At 37.2% G+C, this 16911-nt stretch overlaps 1 protein-coding gene across 2 annotated transcripts in view; it reads right to left on the bottom strand.

Annotated features, from left to right (window-relative positions):
* Positions 1 to 16911, bottom strand: part of LOC140741729 (fibrillin-2-like) — a 295460-nt gene that overhangs the window by 56703 nt on the left and 221846 nt on the right. For both annotated transcript variants that reach the window (XM_073072052.1, XM_073072059.1), the window contains 5 exons: positions 14776 to 14901; positions 13265 to 13390; positions 11172 to 11321; positions 3296 to 3367; positions 1168 to 1293 (listed from right to left, as the gene is read on the bottom strand). In XM_073072052.1, the coding sequence (XP_072928153.1) occupies positions 1168 to 1293; positions 3296 to 3367; positions 11172 to 11321; positions 13265 to 13390; positions 14776 to 14901 (600 nt within the window). The remainder of the gene's footprint in view (positions 1 to 1167; positions 1294 to 3295; positions 3368 to 11171; positions 11322 to 13264; positions 13391 to 14775; positions 14902 to 16911) is intronic.

Genomic DNA, 16911 nt, shown 5'->3' with positions numbered 1-16911 from the left:
TTATGTGCTAAAGAATTCTGTGGTCAATTCTGGTAATGTATTACTTAAATGAAATTAGTATTTGAAAAAGTCAACATTTTATTTTCCTCTTAATATCTCACTTTGGTTTACCTTGAGCTAAATATGATCTTGGATATGAACTATTTTTTTGTTTTCACTGTCTTTCTGACAGATAGACTAAGATATTAAACTCTTAATAATATGTTGATCTAGGACTTTTAAAATCTAATATACAATATGAATAGCACAAGAGTCTTTGACCAAAAAATTAACTCTATTCCTCTTCCTACAGATGTGATCTGACTTGTTGAGTATTTCCTGCATTTTCTGTTTTTATATTCGATGCAATATGAATAACTTGTTACTAAAAACAATTCAGGCAGGTTGAATCCACTGATCCAATACAACCTGATGCACCGTCACCAGCTCTATGGCCATATAATCGAACAAATATCTCACAACATAATTGATTTCTTTAGTTCTTTTTCATCAAGTAAGCAAACTAATTTCATCAAATGAAATAGTCAGCTGCCTTGATTGCAATATCTCTAAATTAATGCAAAATATGAAATTATTTTCTTCAAGGAAAACAAAATAACACAAGTCCAGCTTGCCCAACATTTCTTTTCCACTGGAAAGAGAAGTAATTTATAATTATCTTCTCTGAAATAGTGTCTTTTACAGCTTCGCATTCAATTCAGATTGCCAGGTAAGAGGATATGGCATCAGGAGTTCCCACCCTCCTTCATTTTTTGAGCATGATTTTCAAAATTTTAGCAACACACACAAATCTGCAGATTTTCTCATTTCAAAATGTTAACTTGTTCTCCAAATATCAAATATACTTTAATGCGTAACTATCATTATAGAATATATATTAAAGATAATTTGAACATTTAGGACAAAAGCTGAACAAACTGGCAAAGCAATTTGATTGTAGTGTTTTGTTAATGTGGAAAGTGAACATCACATTGTAAAAGTTACAGGATAATTTATAAATGCATTAACAAACCCTGGTGAGGATTTTTGAAAATTAAACAATCAATAAATACATATCATTTACAGTTATTAAAGGTAATTATTTAAGAATATCTAGCATGTCAAGATAGATCTCCTAAAGTCAAAGTATCACATTTGGAAACCTTTGTATAATGAATACTACAGTACCTTCACAGATGAGAAGCAAGTCGTTGTAACTAAATCCCATTGGACACTCACAGCGGAAGCTTCCAATTTGATTAATGCATACACCATTGGCACAAATGCCTGGGATTTCTCTGCATTCATCAATATCTAGAGATAAGAAAACTATGTTTAGACCCAAATATTCTATATACAGTATCTATTGTGACCTTCACTGAATATTTCATCATGTGTGACTGAACTGTTTAGTTCCTTGAATACAAAATAAGCAAAGGGACAAATTTGATCTTGCTTTACATTTTCAGGAACAACATATAGATAGATAGATAGATAGATAGATAGATAGATACTTTATTCATCCCCATGGGGAAATTCAACTTTTTTCCAATGTCCCATACACTTGTTGTAGCAAAACTAATTACATACAATACTTAACTCAGTAAAAAATATGATATGCATCTAAATCACTATCTCAAAAAGCATTAATAATAGCTTTTAAAAAGTTCTTAAGTCCTGGCGGTAGAATTGTAAAGCCAGCAGAAGAACTACTTAGGTACTGAAGAAACACAACTGGCAGCTACCAAAATCAGCATTTAAAATTTGAACCATTAATATTTAACTAGAGAGAAAGTGAAAGATTACTTTGGGCAATCTCATTGGCTCCATCCCTACTAACCAGTGCTTCGCTAGCTAATAAGTCTGCAAAGCATTGTCAACTGTAAATATTTTACTTAATACACATTATTTTCCAGGCTGAAATAAGAGTAACTAGCAACTTGAAGAACATAGCATGGAGAGAGTGCAGTACAATCTATTAGGAACAATAGATTACTAGGAGAAATTATACATACACTGACTAGATCATGGAACTTACAAGTTTTCAAGACATTAAAGCAAGATAAAGTAAAACAAGATCAATTTACTACGAAGTGTAGGACCAATGACATTGTTCTAAAGCAGGGGTTCCCAGCCTGAGGTGCACGGAAGCCTCGGTTAATTCTAAGAGTCCATGGCATAAAAAAGGTTGGGAACCCCTGTTCCAAACGGTATAGACAAGAAACACACAGAACACAGATGTGATTAGAAATTCATTTTCACAAGCATCAATTAATGCTAAGTTTATTGTTAATTTTACATCTGAGATAGTTGATTTTTGGTCAAATTTTGGAACATGGAGGTAAATTACAGAACATCTGCTAAGTCATTGAATGGCTGAACTGCTTTAATAGGCAATCTAATCTGCACTTATTAATGTATTTCGAAAGAGAAATAGACAAAGCATGCTTCAAGGTTTCCAATGCTTCAAAAGCATTCTAGCTAACTTATGTTTGTGTGTTAAGGGATCTGAACAAGTAAAAACTATCGTAATCAATAATAATTTCATTTATAAGTCATGAAAACCTTTTTTCTCACTATGTTGTTGATTTGTAACAAAACAAAATGTTTCTTTATTTCACTGAACTCATATCTTTTGAATTGTAAAAAAAAAATGAGATGGCATTTTGAAAGGAAGAAGACAGGAAGAACATCTCACAAGACTGCTCCCATAGCTTTACAAAAAAATCAGCCTTTTTTAAACAAGTAATCTCAAACAACTATGATGAATCATACTTACAAAAATATTTATGTTTAGTGCATTCCCAGTAGCATATTTGGAAATAAATTGGAATTTCCCTCGAGACGAAACAAGTAGCAAATTATATTATCTTTCAAGTCACCTCAGACATATCCTACTAACAAGAGATACTGATACTTATAGTCCAGTTTGTTTTTACACCTTTCCTGCTTTTATGCTATATTGAAATTAATACAATGTAGAATCCGGTTGGGTTGGAGGATTTCAGAGTGAATTTATTCAGTTCCCAAGAACAGCTTTAATCATAAATTGGGCTTAAGACTTTCTTGTTCTTTGATTCTTTAGTGTAATGATAGTTTCCTGTAACTTATTCCCCTCCCTCATCATTGGAGTATCAATGTAACAGAGAAGTATAATCACTAAGATTTTAGGGGATGTGGATTACATATTGTGAGATTCTTGATTTACGATTAATCATGAATTCTCATGAAATTTTTTTTAAATACAAAAGCTACCAAAATGAAATATTTTATAAAGACTTTACGGCATATATAACAATGGAACCTCTCTACTTACCAACAGGTTTTCCAGTTCCAAAGTCAATGGTATAACCAGGACCTTGATTTCCACACAACAACTGGTATTTAGCTAAAATATATAATTATATCAATAAAAAGGTGCATTACTTTTCCATGAATTAAACATTACCCTATCAAGCAAACTCTTCTTAGATCCAATACAGAAGTAATTTTCCATGTTTATTGACTTACTCCTTGTTCTAACTAATCACTTCTGACATTTATTGATCTATGATTCAATCAATTCAAGAGATTCAAGATTTAACATTAGTTAATGTCATTTCCAGTATAGAAGTGTAAAGGAGAACAAAATAATTCTTACTCCGGAACAGATGCAGCACAAAAAAACAAGATAAAGAACAGAAGAATAAAAAAGGCACAATAAAAATCAATATATAAGATAGCTAATATAAATAGATTGATTTTATGCACAGAAAGTAATGCTAGGTACAGGAGTGTCTGTACATAAGGTGACTCTGATAGGAATGATAAAGTAGTGGTGGGCGGGGGTGTTGTGGGATGGGTTAGTGGGTGGAGGGGTTGATTAGGGTTACTGCTTGGGGAAAGTAACTGTTTTTGAGTCTGGTGATCTTGCTGAGTTTCTGAAGAGAGCTTGACTATGCACAATCATACTTAGGATTTAGATGCTCCTGTTTATGTCTCTAAATCACTAGAACTCTTTGGGAATTGGGAGTTATATTTAAGAACATGGAAGTATAAGCTAGGTTAAGCTTAGCTGAAAACCATGTACTCTGGCATTCGGTATCAGAGGGGTAGGTAACTTCAGATGCACATTATTATAGAAAGGGTGTGTTGTCTTAATGAATAAGCAAAAGGGCTAACAATAATATAAAGTGAAATGGTGCTAATTAATGTGGCTAAATAGTGAAAATAATATCAATTAAGTATCTATTTTATGAGATTACTGTTTCAGTCTTTATTTCAGTTCAGGTATTATTTCAAAAGTCATATTTAAATATTTTGGAGTAGATCTTTTGCATTCATGCTGGCACTTTCCACAGCATGCCTGGTGTTCAGTGTTGGCATCAGAATAAATTGGCAGCATCCATCTCTGATGTCTTCATGGAATGCAGAGGGTGTTATGAAATTTCACAGGCTTCCCAGTATACAGGCTGACAGCTGGCCCATGGAACTTACACCAGGTTGGAACCCATAATTCAATAAAAAATTACTGGTTTAATCACACAATAGATATTTATCCTGCCTCATTCTCAGTCAATAGTTTCTTCCTTAAGAAGTTGGCTAATATTCTTTTATTCCTTCTCTTACATGGAAAATGTTGAAAGAGATATAAAATAAATAGACACAGAATGTATGTTCGTAAAGTGTAAATCCCCCTGTGATTTCAGTGCTCAGGATTATACTTAGGAAATAGTAAAGCCTGACGATTTAATCTAGAAATTGCTTAAATTCGGAGAACTTAAATCACAGATATTTCAGCCCAACAAAAATCCATCAACTTTGACAAGTACAAAATCCACTTCACAACATTAACAGAAATAATGACCTAAGTATTTGTTCCATAAAGCTTACTAAATACTGGATGATCGAACTTGGAGACTGAATAAATCATATGGAGCAGAGCATATTGAATTCACATGAAGTGTCCTGATATACATACTTTAAAACTTTTGGTACGGTGATGAAAAAGAAGAAATTATAAAGACAGGGAAACATCGGGTTGTAAAATAAATGCGGTTGCAGTACAAAATAACACTCTGGGGACTGAGGATGTTATAATGTTTAAATTCAAATATTTGTGTTTTTTATGTGCTTGGCATTTGCAATACAGTGGAGGAATTAATTACACAAATAAACATGAACATTTAGCATATAAGTAGGATGATGGAAATATGACTGCAGAAGGATCAGAGATGGGAGGGGGAAATCCAAGAGTCACAGAAAAGCACAGCACACAAACAGGTCCTTCAGCCCATCCAGTCTGTGCCAAGCTATTTAAACTGCCTTGTCCCATCGACCTGCACCAGGACCATAGCCCTCCATACCTCCCTTTCATGTACTTATCCAAACTTCCCTTAAATGTTGAAATCGAGCTTGCATGCACTGGCAACTCATTCCACACTCACATGACTCTCTGATTAAAGAAGCTTCCCCTCATGTTGCCCTTTAATATTTCACCTTTCACCCTTAACCCATGACCTCTTGTAGTCCCACCAACCTCAGTGGAAAAAGCCCATTTGCCTTTCCCCTCTCTATATCTCTCATAATTTTGTATACCTCTATCAAGTCTCCCCTCAATCTTCTACGCCTCAGGAAATAACCTATTCTATCTTTCCTTATAACTCAGGTCGTCCAGCCCCGGTAACATCCTTCCAAATTTTCTCTGCACTCTTTCAAACTCGTTTACATCTCTCCTATAGGTAGATGACCAAAATTTCACACAATACTCCAAATTAAGCCTAACAACATCTTATACAAATTCAACATAACATCCCGTCCCCTGTATTCAATACTTTCATTTATGAAGGCCAATGTACCAAAAAGCTTTCTTTATGACCCTATCTACTTGTGCCACCACCTTCAGTGAATTATGGACCTGTATTCCCAGATCCCTTTGTTCTACAGTACTTCTCAGTGTCCTACCGTTCAGTGTATAAGATATATCCTGTTTGATCCTACCGAAATGTAACACCTCACACTCATTTGCATTAAATTCCATCTGCCATTTTTCAGCCCATTTTTCCAGCTGGTCTAAATCCCACTGCAAGCTCTGGTAGTCTTCCTCCCTGTCCAATCCACCCACAATCTTCATGTCATCCACAAATTTGCAGATCCAGTTAACCACGCTACCATCCAGATCGTTGATATAGATGACAAACCACAATGCACCTAGCACCGATCCCTGCGTCACTCCACTACTTACCAGCCGGAAATCAGAGAGGCAACCATTTACTACCACTCTCAGGCTTCTCCCACAAAGCCAATGTCTAATCCAATTTACTACCTCATCTTGAATGCTGATCGCCTGAACTCTTCATGACCAACCTCCCATGTGGGATGTCAGATGCTTTGCGAATGTCCAAGTAGACAACATCCATTGCCTTCGTCAATTTTCCTGGTAACTTCATAAAAAACTCCATAAGATTGGTTAGGCACAACCAACTATGCACAAAGCCAAGCTGACTACCCCTAATCAGTCCCTGTTTATACCTGTTGACCGTAGAAAGTACTAGATAGGGTGGATGTGGAGAGGATGTTTCCTATGGTGGGGGGTATCCAGAACTAGAGGGCACAGCCTCAAAATTGTAAGGAGGAATTTTTTTAGCCATAGAGTAGTGAATCTATGGAATGCTCTATCACAGCCTGCGGTGAAGACCAAGTCTGTGGGTATATTTAAGGTGGAGGTTGATTGTTTCCTGTCCTGATTGGTCAGGGTGTGGTGAGAAGGCAGGTGTAAGGGGATGAGTGGGATCCCGGATCGGCCATGATGGAGCGGAGGAGCAGACTCGATGGTCTGAATGGCATAATTGGTCTCATCCAAATACTCACATATCCAGTCCCTTAGAATACCTTCCAATAACTTTCCCACTACTGATGTCAGGCTCACTGGTGTTTAATTTCCTGGTTTATCTTTTAGAGCTTTTCTTAAACAACAGAATAACATTAGCTATTTTCCAATCCTCCGGTACCATACCTATCGCCAGGAATGATTTAAATATCTCTGCTAGGGCCCCTGCAATTTCTGCACTTGCTCCCACAGGGCTCAAGGGAACACCTTGTCAAGGCCTGGGAATTTATCCATCCTAATTGCCTCAAGACAACACCTTATCCTCTGCAATCTGTACAGGGTCCATGACCTCGTTTCTGCTTTGCCTCACTTCCGTAGACTCTGTGTCCATCTCCTGAGTAAATACTGATGCAAAAACTCTTTTTAAGATCTCCCCCATCTCTTTTGGCTCCATGCACAGATTTCCATTCTGATCTTCCAGTGGACCAATTTAGTCCCTTGTAATCCTCTCGCTGCTCACATATCTGTAGTGTCCTTCAGGATTCTTCTTCACCTTGTTTGCTAGGGCAACCTCATGCCTTCTTTGAGCCCTCCTGATTTATTTCTCAAGCATTCTCTTGCATTTCTTATACTCCATGAGTACCTCATTTGTTCCTACGTACCCATACTTGCTCTGCACCTCCTTACTTTTTTTTTCTTAACCAGGGCCTAATAGCTCTTGAAAATCAAAATTTCCTAAGCCTGTTATCTTTACCTTTTATTCTGACAGGCACATACAAGTGTTGTACTCTCAAAATTTCACTTATGAAGGCCTCCCACTTACCAAGTACACCTTTGCTAGAAAACAGCCTGCCCCAATCCATGCCTGTCAGATCTTTTCTAATACCATCAAAATTGGCCTTTCTCTAATTAATAATCACAACTTACAGACCAGAACTTTTTCTTTCAATGTTTACTTTGAAACTAATGGCATTATGATCACTTGATGCAAAGTGTTCCCCTACACAGGCTTCTGTCACCTGCCCTGTCTCATTCCCCTAGAGCAGATCGAGTATAGTACACTCTTTCATTGGGACTTCCATGTACTAATTAAGGAAACCTTCCTGAACACATTTGACAAACTCTGTTCCATCTAGTCCTTTTATGTTATGTGAACCCCAATCAATATGTGGAAAATTAATATTAGCTACTAAAACAACCTTATGTTTCTTGCAACAGTCTGTGATCTCTCTGCAAATTTGTTCCTCTAAATACTCATACTATTGGGTGGTCTATAATATAGCCCCATTAATGCGGTCATACATTTCTTATTCCTCAGTTCCACCTATAATGCCTTACTAGATTGTAGAACATCCAAGAAGAAGACATATTAATTGGTCTGATAAAGTGTTAAGTCTAATGACTCAAGAATTAATTAAGAATAATTAAGGATTAATTAAGAATAGGGAAATAAAGTTGGAGAGGAAGCTTGCAGGTAACATAAAAACTGACTGTAAGATTCTATAGAAATGTGAAGAGAGTGAAAAACAAGATGGAATACAAAAACTTTTAAGCCAGAAGAAGGGAAATTTATAATAGAAACGAATAAATGAGAGATTGTTTAAACTGAGAGTTTGGGTCAATTTTCACAAATGAGGACAAAAATAATCTCCCAAAACATTGAGATGAATATCCACTGAGGAGGAACTGAAGAAATCAGTCAGTAATAGTAGGTAAATGTGGGAAAAGTGATCAGTTTGAAGGCCAATATATGCCCAAAGCCTGATATACCACATCTTTGAATACTTCAGCAAGGTCCCAGCAATAGTGGGTGCATTGGTGGATACTTTCTGACCGTCTTTGGAGTCTGGAATGTTTCCATCAGAAGTCGAGGCACGATGGCCAGAACTCCGGGTCTGTGAACTTCTGTGATTCTGATGGGGAAGTCGAAGGCCCAATGTCTGTAAGTCTGTGTCCACTGGAGGCTGAAGACGGCCTTGTCCTGGGATTGGAGGGCTGTTTATGTAGGTGTGTGGATGGAAGGGAGGAATGGAGCTCGTTTTGCTGTTGTTGATTTGATTTGCCACTTATTGTGTTTTATTTTATTTTGTTTTGTGTTGTTCTGCTGAGCACTGTGGACATGCTATGTTGGCATGGAATGTGTGGCGACATTTGTGGGCTGGCTCCAGCACAACCCTAGTTTGTGTTGGCTGTTAACGCAAACAACACAGTTCACTGTGTCCTTCGATGTACACGTGATAGAATAAATCTGAATCTTGAATCTCGGATTAGTTACTGTGGATTGTATGGAATCCAATGCAGTTCAAATATTTGAAGAAAAAAAGAGGGAGAAAAAGCAGGAATTATAGACTGAATAGTCAGAAATCAATAGCGAGCTTAAAAAAAGATGTGATGATAGACTTATATTCATTGCCATTTAGAAGACTCAGAGAGAACCTCATAAAAACTTACAAAGTCCTGAAAAGAATCGACAAACTAGTTGCAGGGAAGTGTGTCCCAATATTTGGAAGTCCAGAACCAGGGTTACAGCCCATTCCTGCCATTCCAATATAACGGATATGACTAATTAAACTCAGTATCTTCATTGAAGCCTCAATTATCAGCACTGGGCTAATAATTCACATCCACCCAAAACCACTGGGCTGGACAATGCATACAATGCCAGATCCCTGCTTCCTCAGATGAGCCCTCTACTACCAAATGACCCATAGTTAGAATACCTACAGTGATCAGAAGAAAGATACCTTGAAGCATATGTCAGGGAAAAATATGCAGACATCACAAGCAGGGAAAAGCAAACTATCATCCTCAATGGTGCAACATTGTCATAACGACACATCCTTTCCTCAAAGGGTGCAGTGCATAAGAAAAAAGGGAACCAAGTTCTTTAGAAACAGAGGAAATGCCTGTGCCTGTTGCAAACAGATTGATTTTTCCAGAATTGGATTCCTACACATATTTTTGATAGACATCACCCTTGAATCAGGGTGTTCGTGATGGACAGAATGACTGGTCAGTAGAATCATGTACTTAACAATATGTAATATAGAATCATTTAGAAAAAACAGTCCTGTATAACTAATTGCACATTGTGAGTTTGAATGTTGCTTCTCTGAAGGCTTGAACAGAAATGGCTCCTGACCAAACCGTACTCACCCCAACCCTAAACTGATTCTACAACCTATGGGCTCACTTTCAAGGACTGTACAACTCATGTTCTCAATATTATTTATTTAGTATTATTACCGTTTTTCTTTGTGAATATGTTCAATTTGTTGTCTTTTGCAGTTTGATTGTTGTCAGGTTATGTTACATGCATAGTATTTGTGTTGATTCTGTTGTGTTTCTTTGTATCTATTGTGAACCCCTGCAAGAAGGTGAATCTCAGGGTGGTATATAATAACATATATGCACTTTGATAATAAGTTGACTTTGAACTTTGAAAACAGTGGACTAGGCCAAAATAAAACAACGGTTTAATTTAAAGAACATCGGATGTCAAAATGAGATCTTACAAAACGGATTAATTACAAACCACTGAATAGATTTTCTCATTCTAATGATCTATAAATCTTTGTATTTGCCTCTGCCCCTGGTCTTCTTGGCTGAAATACATGTGGCTTTGATACAAATGATGTTGCAATGTAGAAAGAATTGGTCAATCACCTGTAACTACAGTATATTGCTCTGCAAAGAATTACTGATCACTGTATTTTGAGTAGCTTCACTTTCAAAGTACGTATTGATTTAAAAAGGACACATAGAACCATTAATACAATGCCTTCTGTTTTCAATAAAGTGCAATTTTGGTTAATGCAGCAGTTTGATTAAAAGTTCAAAGTAAATGCTTCAGCTCAGTTTCATTTTGTGTTTCCTCAAAATGCTCGAGTGTGTTGATGTTTTTGATTTCCCCAAGGGTGCACATTGCCACAAACATTTAATACTTGCTATTTTGAGAGAGGACAAGAATAAACTGAGTGCCTGTCACCAATTTTCAGTGGAAGTAATGAAAACTAGACAGCAGGGTATTATTTATAGCTTCAGCATGGGAATGACCATATATTTCATTCATTCCAGAGTTGGTGAGCACAAGTATATTCACAAAAAACAGCCAATGTAACTTCTTCCATTTTCAACTCACACAGTGTTTTCTAGCCACTGAGCCTACTAAATACTGTAGGAGAAAATGAAATCCATTCTTTCCCTTGTCTCAGTTTTCCAACAATTCAAAGTACCCCGCAAGTTGTTTCTTCAAACTAAATATTTTAGCTAAAGAATAATATTTTATTTGCTTGAGTGAAAAAATGTACATTTTTTTCACTTAACATTTCACTTTCATGAGTGAAGTGTTATGTGTGTAAAACAGTTGACAATATTGACTCACATGTTGCAGGTGTTGGACAGGGCTCACAAGGTTTGTTCCAGCCTTTGCCAACGTTGTAGGAGCAGCAGCACATTTTTTTAGTGAGGTTGAAGGGAAGCTCATTCTCACAGGTTTCATTATAATGCCGATAGCACAGGCTTTTCCTCATGTCTGGAAAATAAAACAGTAAGTGTACCCCAAAACTAAAAACATATTTGTTTTCATAGTCATTAAGATGATAGATTATCTAGTTGGATTTTGGACTAACACATACCAAGTGGTTTGTTGTTTCTAATCGAAAAATCAATTATATGTTGCTGCCGTTCTATTAAACGACACTTGTTAGTAAGTTCCAAATGAAACTCAAAGGACTGCAGAGTTATACCTATAAGGAAGTGTCACATTGATCTTTGTGTGATTTTTACATGATATATATCAGCTAGTGTAAACCATGAGATAAAACACCTTCAATATACTCTTTGTATTAAGTTTCCTAAGTTTGAGCTCTGTTCAAAATTTTTCATTCTGAACCCAGTATTAAGTTTCTTCCCTTTGTTACTGAAAGCAATAATACTAACCCATGTGTTTTTGACGGCCTAAATCCAGGAATATTCCAGTGTTGATGACCAAAATAGCAAATTTCATTTTCTTCTATCCTTGTTCATAATTTCTCTTTTATTCCATAATTAAACCAAATACCAAGACATATGGCTGATTTCACTGATGAATAGGATTAATGTGGTGCAGATCTACTGAAAGATCTAATTGACTGCTTGGAATAGCCACACCATTTAATATTTATAAATGGAGCCTGTATAACTGATTCCAATACTAATGGTTATTGCTATTTGCCCAAAATAGCTGGTCACCCAGAATGAATGTGAATGAAACAGAACTTTATTGATTCCCATACTTGTGTAGCACAATGGCAATAATTTTCAATGTCATTAACCAGTTTCCCCTTTATAGCTTGAGAGATACACAACTTGTCCATATTCTTATGTGCAATATCTTTAGCTTGCAGTTTCAACAAAGAGAAAGACTCAACAAACTATTTCTCATGTTATTTCAAAATGAAATACTCTCATAACTGTCTTTCCATTTAAATATGAAAGGAATTATATGCAAAAGTAATATTGAAAATGCACATCCAGTTTAATTACATTCAGTGGCGTCATTAAATTGCAAAGCTTGCAACAAAGATTTACAAGTATGTTCCTGGGACTGGGAAACTTGGGGTATAAGGAGAGACTGGATAGTATGGGATTTGTTTTTTTCCTTAGAGCTTAGGAAGTTGACGGGTGACTTTATAGAGGCTTAGAAAATCATGAAGGTCATAAATGCATTTAGACAGTCTTTTCCCTAAAGTGAGAGGGGAAAGGTTTAAAGGGGATCTCAGGAGCAACTTTTTAACTCAGAGGATGGTGATTATATACCAGAGGAAGTAGTAAAGGTAGATCTAATTATGGCATTTAAAATGCAGTTGGACAGTTAAATGGAGAGGAAATGTTTAAATGATAATGGCAAAATGCAGATAAACAAGATGACTCAGTGAGCCAAACTGGCGGCATAAGTGAATTGGGCTGAAGTGCTTGTTTCCATGCTGTATAACTCTGTGAGTCTATAATTTTTTGACAATCAAGCTTTCATTTTCTATATCTCACTGTTTGACTTTTGAATAATGCTGAGACTGGAAATCAAGTTCAGCTACAATCAGTAGATTGCAGCTATTAAAGCACTTTAGGAAAATATCTGAAATACCAATTTCCTGAACAGCTTTATATCCTGACTGCTTACAAAAATGACATTCATCTAGCTTTATATGATTGCCAACATCATCATTGTAATCAAAACAATATTTCACAGCTGGAAACACTTGAAATTGCAAGGCAATGAACTTAAATGAAAATCACTGTGGATCACTGATTCTCTCCCTGACAACCCCAATAGCAAACCTGCATCCTAAAGTATGAAATTGATGAACATTTTGATTTCGCATACCATCGGCAGCCCTTCTTCAATAACAACACTATAGAACAAGTGTTTAATGGAGATTCCTTCATGGAAGTTACATTTCATATTAACTAAGTTTGATTAATAATCAGAAAACTCACCCATACAGTTGTTTCCACCATTTATTTGCATGTACTCTGGGGGACAGACACACGTGTAGTTGCCCAGTGTGTTGTAACATGTGCCAGGTCCACAGATACCAGGATAGGTGATGCACTCATCAATATCTGTCAAAAGATACATAGCAGATTGGTTACTTATAATAGGAAACAGGTTTCAATAGAATATATGAATCTACCTTCATGGCACTCACCAAGATATGATGTATTAGCCAATGTACACTGTAGTCAACAATCCTGATTTGGTTCCATTGATTTTAATGGAATAAAGTTTTGAAAGTGGAGTAATTTGTTCATATGCTACGTTATTGCATGCAAAATATGTCCCGGTCCCTGTTCTCTGCCCTGTATGTTTTCACTCACTGGAGTACCGGAGAAAAACATGCACCAGGATATTAATCTGAGCCACTATGACTTGATGCAGGATATATAAAATTCTTGTTCAGAACTCATGGATTTAATTTCAATGATTGGCCATTGCCAACCACATTATTTATTGCTTCAGTATGTGTGTTCACTGGAAGTGGTTTAGATGATATTGATGATCAATTCTACAGATTTACCACAGAGCTTAGTGTAAGCAAAGGACACTTTGCTTCATTTTCCCTTGAAAATGCAGTTTGTGTTCAAAAATATAGTATCTTTAAAGAGTAAATGTTCTTAATAGAGAAATAAAATAACTCCTGTAACAAAATAATACCACAACGTAGTTAAGTTTTCAGAGTGCCCAACATTAACTGGAACCATGTTGAATATGGGGAATGCTGAATTCCAATCCTGAGATGTGGCTTTAGTCTGAAGGCCAGGCACAGAAAGATGGAGAATGCTTCTCTTCCCTCAGGTGCCAGGAGTGCCTCCAACATATTATTCAAATAGTAGTGGGAAGATCTAGCTAATGGAACCAACCACGAATAATTGAGACACAAGGACATAGATCCTCTACTGTAGGAAGTTTAAAGACCTTTCATACAAGATCAACGCCAACAAAAAGATCAATAGCTTACATCAACCAGTATTTTCAACTTTAACCCAAGGCATTGTCCCAAACTATATGTATATCACTCACCTAACAACATGAATTAATAAGGATCAAAGCTAACATTCATGTTCAATTTCTCTCAAACGTTATTGCTCCAGAAATAATGTACTTCCTTCACAGCTTTCTCACACTGCCAAGTACTTATTAGTGGTGACCCCTCACCTGAACACACCGCAAGGCACACACCTACATACTTCCCTCTCTCTTACAGGAGATGACAAAAACATGAAGTAAATTTAGACTTGCCTGGGATGAACATTAATATCAGATCCTTACAAACCTACAACCGCTGAACTCTGCCAAGAATAGCGACGGAACCAATTTTGGAGGCTGAGTACTATGTACTGATATAGCTATTTATCACCACTGACAGTGGATAAACTTCTGGTCAACAATATTTTATGGAAAAGTTGCAGGGGTTAGTTACTTTTTTCCAAATATACCCTTAACTTACCTTCACAGATACGAGTGTCTTCATTTAAGTAATAGCCGGCTGGACATTCACACTGGAAACTACCAAAAGTGTTGACACAGTTCCCACCTTGACACAAGCCTGGCAGCTCCTGGCATTCATCAATATCTGAGAAGCAAAATACATGTGGAGAATTGTTCAGATCCTCAGAGCAAAGGAGACAAACTCGCTGTACAGCAGTGAGTGACTAAAGAGATTAAGGACAGTATTACATTGAAAAGAAGATAGAGTAAACAAGTAGAAAGCGAATGATATTAATGAGACTAAGAGTGGACAAAATCCAAAACTAATGTCCTAACTCAGAGTTCTGGAAGAGATAGCTATAAAGATAGTGGGTGCACTACTGAAGATTTTCTTCTGTTAACTGGATTTTCTAATAGGCCACATACAAAATGCTGCAGGAACTCAGCAAGTCAGGCAGCATCCATGGAGGAGAATAAACTGTTGATGTTTCAGGCCGCGACCCTGATGAAGACGCTGTTTATTCCCCTCCATAGATGCTGACTGACTTGTTGAGTTTCTCCGGCATTTTGTGTGTGTGGCTCTTGACTTGCAGCTTCTGCAGAACCTCCTGTGTTTTTAATAGTGGCAGTGAATTGGAGAGTAGCAAAATACAGAAAGCAGGGAGGTCAGCAGGAGCATGAGATCGTTCTCTGTGAAGCAGCTCATAAGTAGTACAATCTGGCTCAACTGATCCAAAATTTCAAAAGTCCTTTGCAAAGTGCAATACAAATAGTTAAAACAGAAAATAATAGCTCAAGAGGTTGCAGCTAATATATTAGCAAAGATAGAGGATTGCTCAGAACAAAATAGGGTTAAATGAATCACTGTTAGGAAGCTTGGTCTCTACCTGTCCCAGATCTCAAGTCCAGTGGATTCTGGTTAACTGGGACACATCAGGACCAGTACATTTTGGCCTAATTAAGCAGCTGCCCCAATTAGCCGAAGCTTCCTGGAAATGGTTAAAAAGGTATAAAAACTACAAGCTGCTTTCTAACCAAGTTGCAAGTTATATATTTAAGTGAAATACAGAACAAATACAAACACTGCTAATACTACTGGTGGTTGTCCAACAATGACAGGACACCTGTGTGGGCGAATTTTTCAAGTGGAAAAGCTGTTGCGCTGGGGCAGTTCTACTCTCTCAATTCTGGTCCAGTGGGATGAGAAGAGGTTACAACTGGGGTCTTCTCTGGTTACAGTGGAAGACCATGATTCCTTCTGTGTCTCATCATGTCCTTTGTTTTCCACATAGCACAGGAGAACTGCCTTCCTAGCGGCTCTCATTGCTAGTCCGCTGGAGCTGACTTTGCGAGGACATGCATGTCCCTATCTCACCAGGGTATGAGATTGGCCCGCTACCCTCTTTTGGTTTAGATTGCCTGTCAAAGCAGTTATCCAGTTTGCTGTTGTCACATCCAAACAGTTACTTGGAGCCACAGGCGAGAGCTAAGTGTCTGGTGGCATCCAAAAGGTAACGTTCAATAGGAATGTCAAAACCTTCAAATTCTTCATAGTTTCCAATTTGATGAAGTAGAGTAGTGAAATAATTTCATTTTCACTTCCGGCCATTTCTGGCATTTCCAAGTCGGAATGCTTGAAACCGCAGTGAGGAAAACTGTTCTGACTTGTCTTGCTGCTTATTTCTTGCCAACTAACAGTGGCAAAAATCCATGCTTTTTGAACACAGCCACACGCAACTGATGCTACTTAAAAACTTTGTTCTAAGCGTGGGTAGTGTCTAACGGCTACACGATGCGTACACAACTGAAGCTAGCTAAACATTCGGCAAGTCTCCTGTCCCAATTAAGTGGCATATTGCCCCAAAGAAACGAAGGCATCCTGGTTATTTTCTCTTCTTTAAGAGTTTCTCCAAATAAGTACCTGCCCTGGTTAACTGATGGCCCAATTAACAGGAATCCACTGTATTAACTGTTTCCCTTTCCACGGCTTGGCCGAATGCCACTCATCCACCAGAAAACTCATCCACTTCGGTGGCAGGAACAGGAAGGCAGATTACTATCTAAATGGAGTCAAGTTAGGAAAAGGGGAAGTACAACGAGATCTAGGTGTTCTTGTACATTAGTCAATGAAAGCAAGCATGCAGGTACAGCAGGC

The sequence above is a fragment of the Hemitrygon akajei genome, chromosome 2 (genome assembly GCF_048418815.1).
Source record: "Hemitrygon akajei chromosome 2, sHemAka1.3, whole genome shotgun sequence".
In the NCBI taxonomy this organism is placed as follows: domain Eukaryota; kingdom Metazoa; phylum Chordata; class Chondrichthyes; order Myliobatiformes; family Dasyatidae; genus Hemitrygon; species Hemitrygon akajei.
Note: the sequence above shows the minus strand (reverse complement) of the source record. Positions and strands in the feature narration are given on the sequence as shown.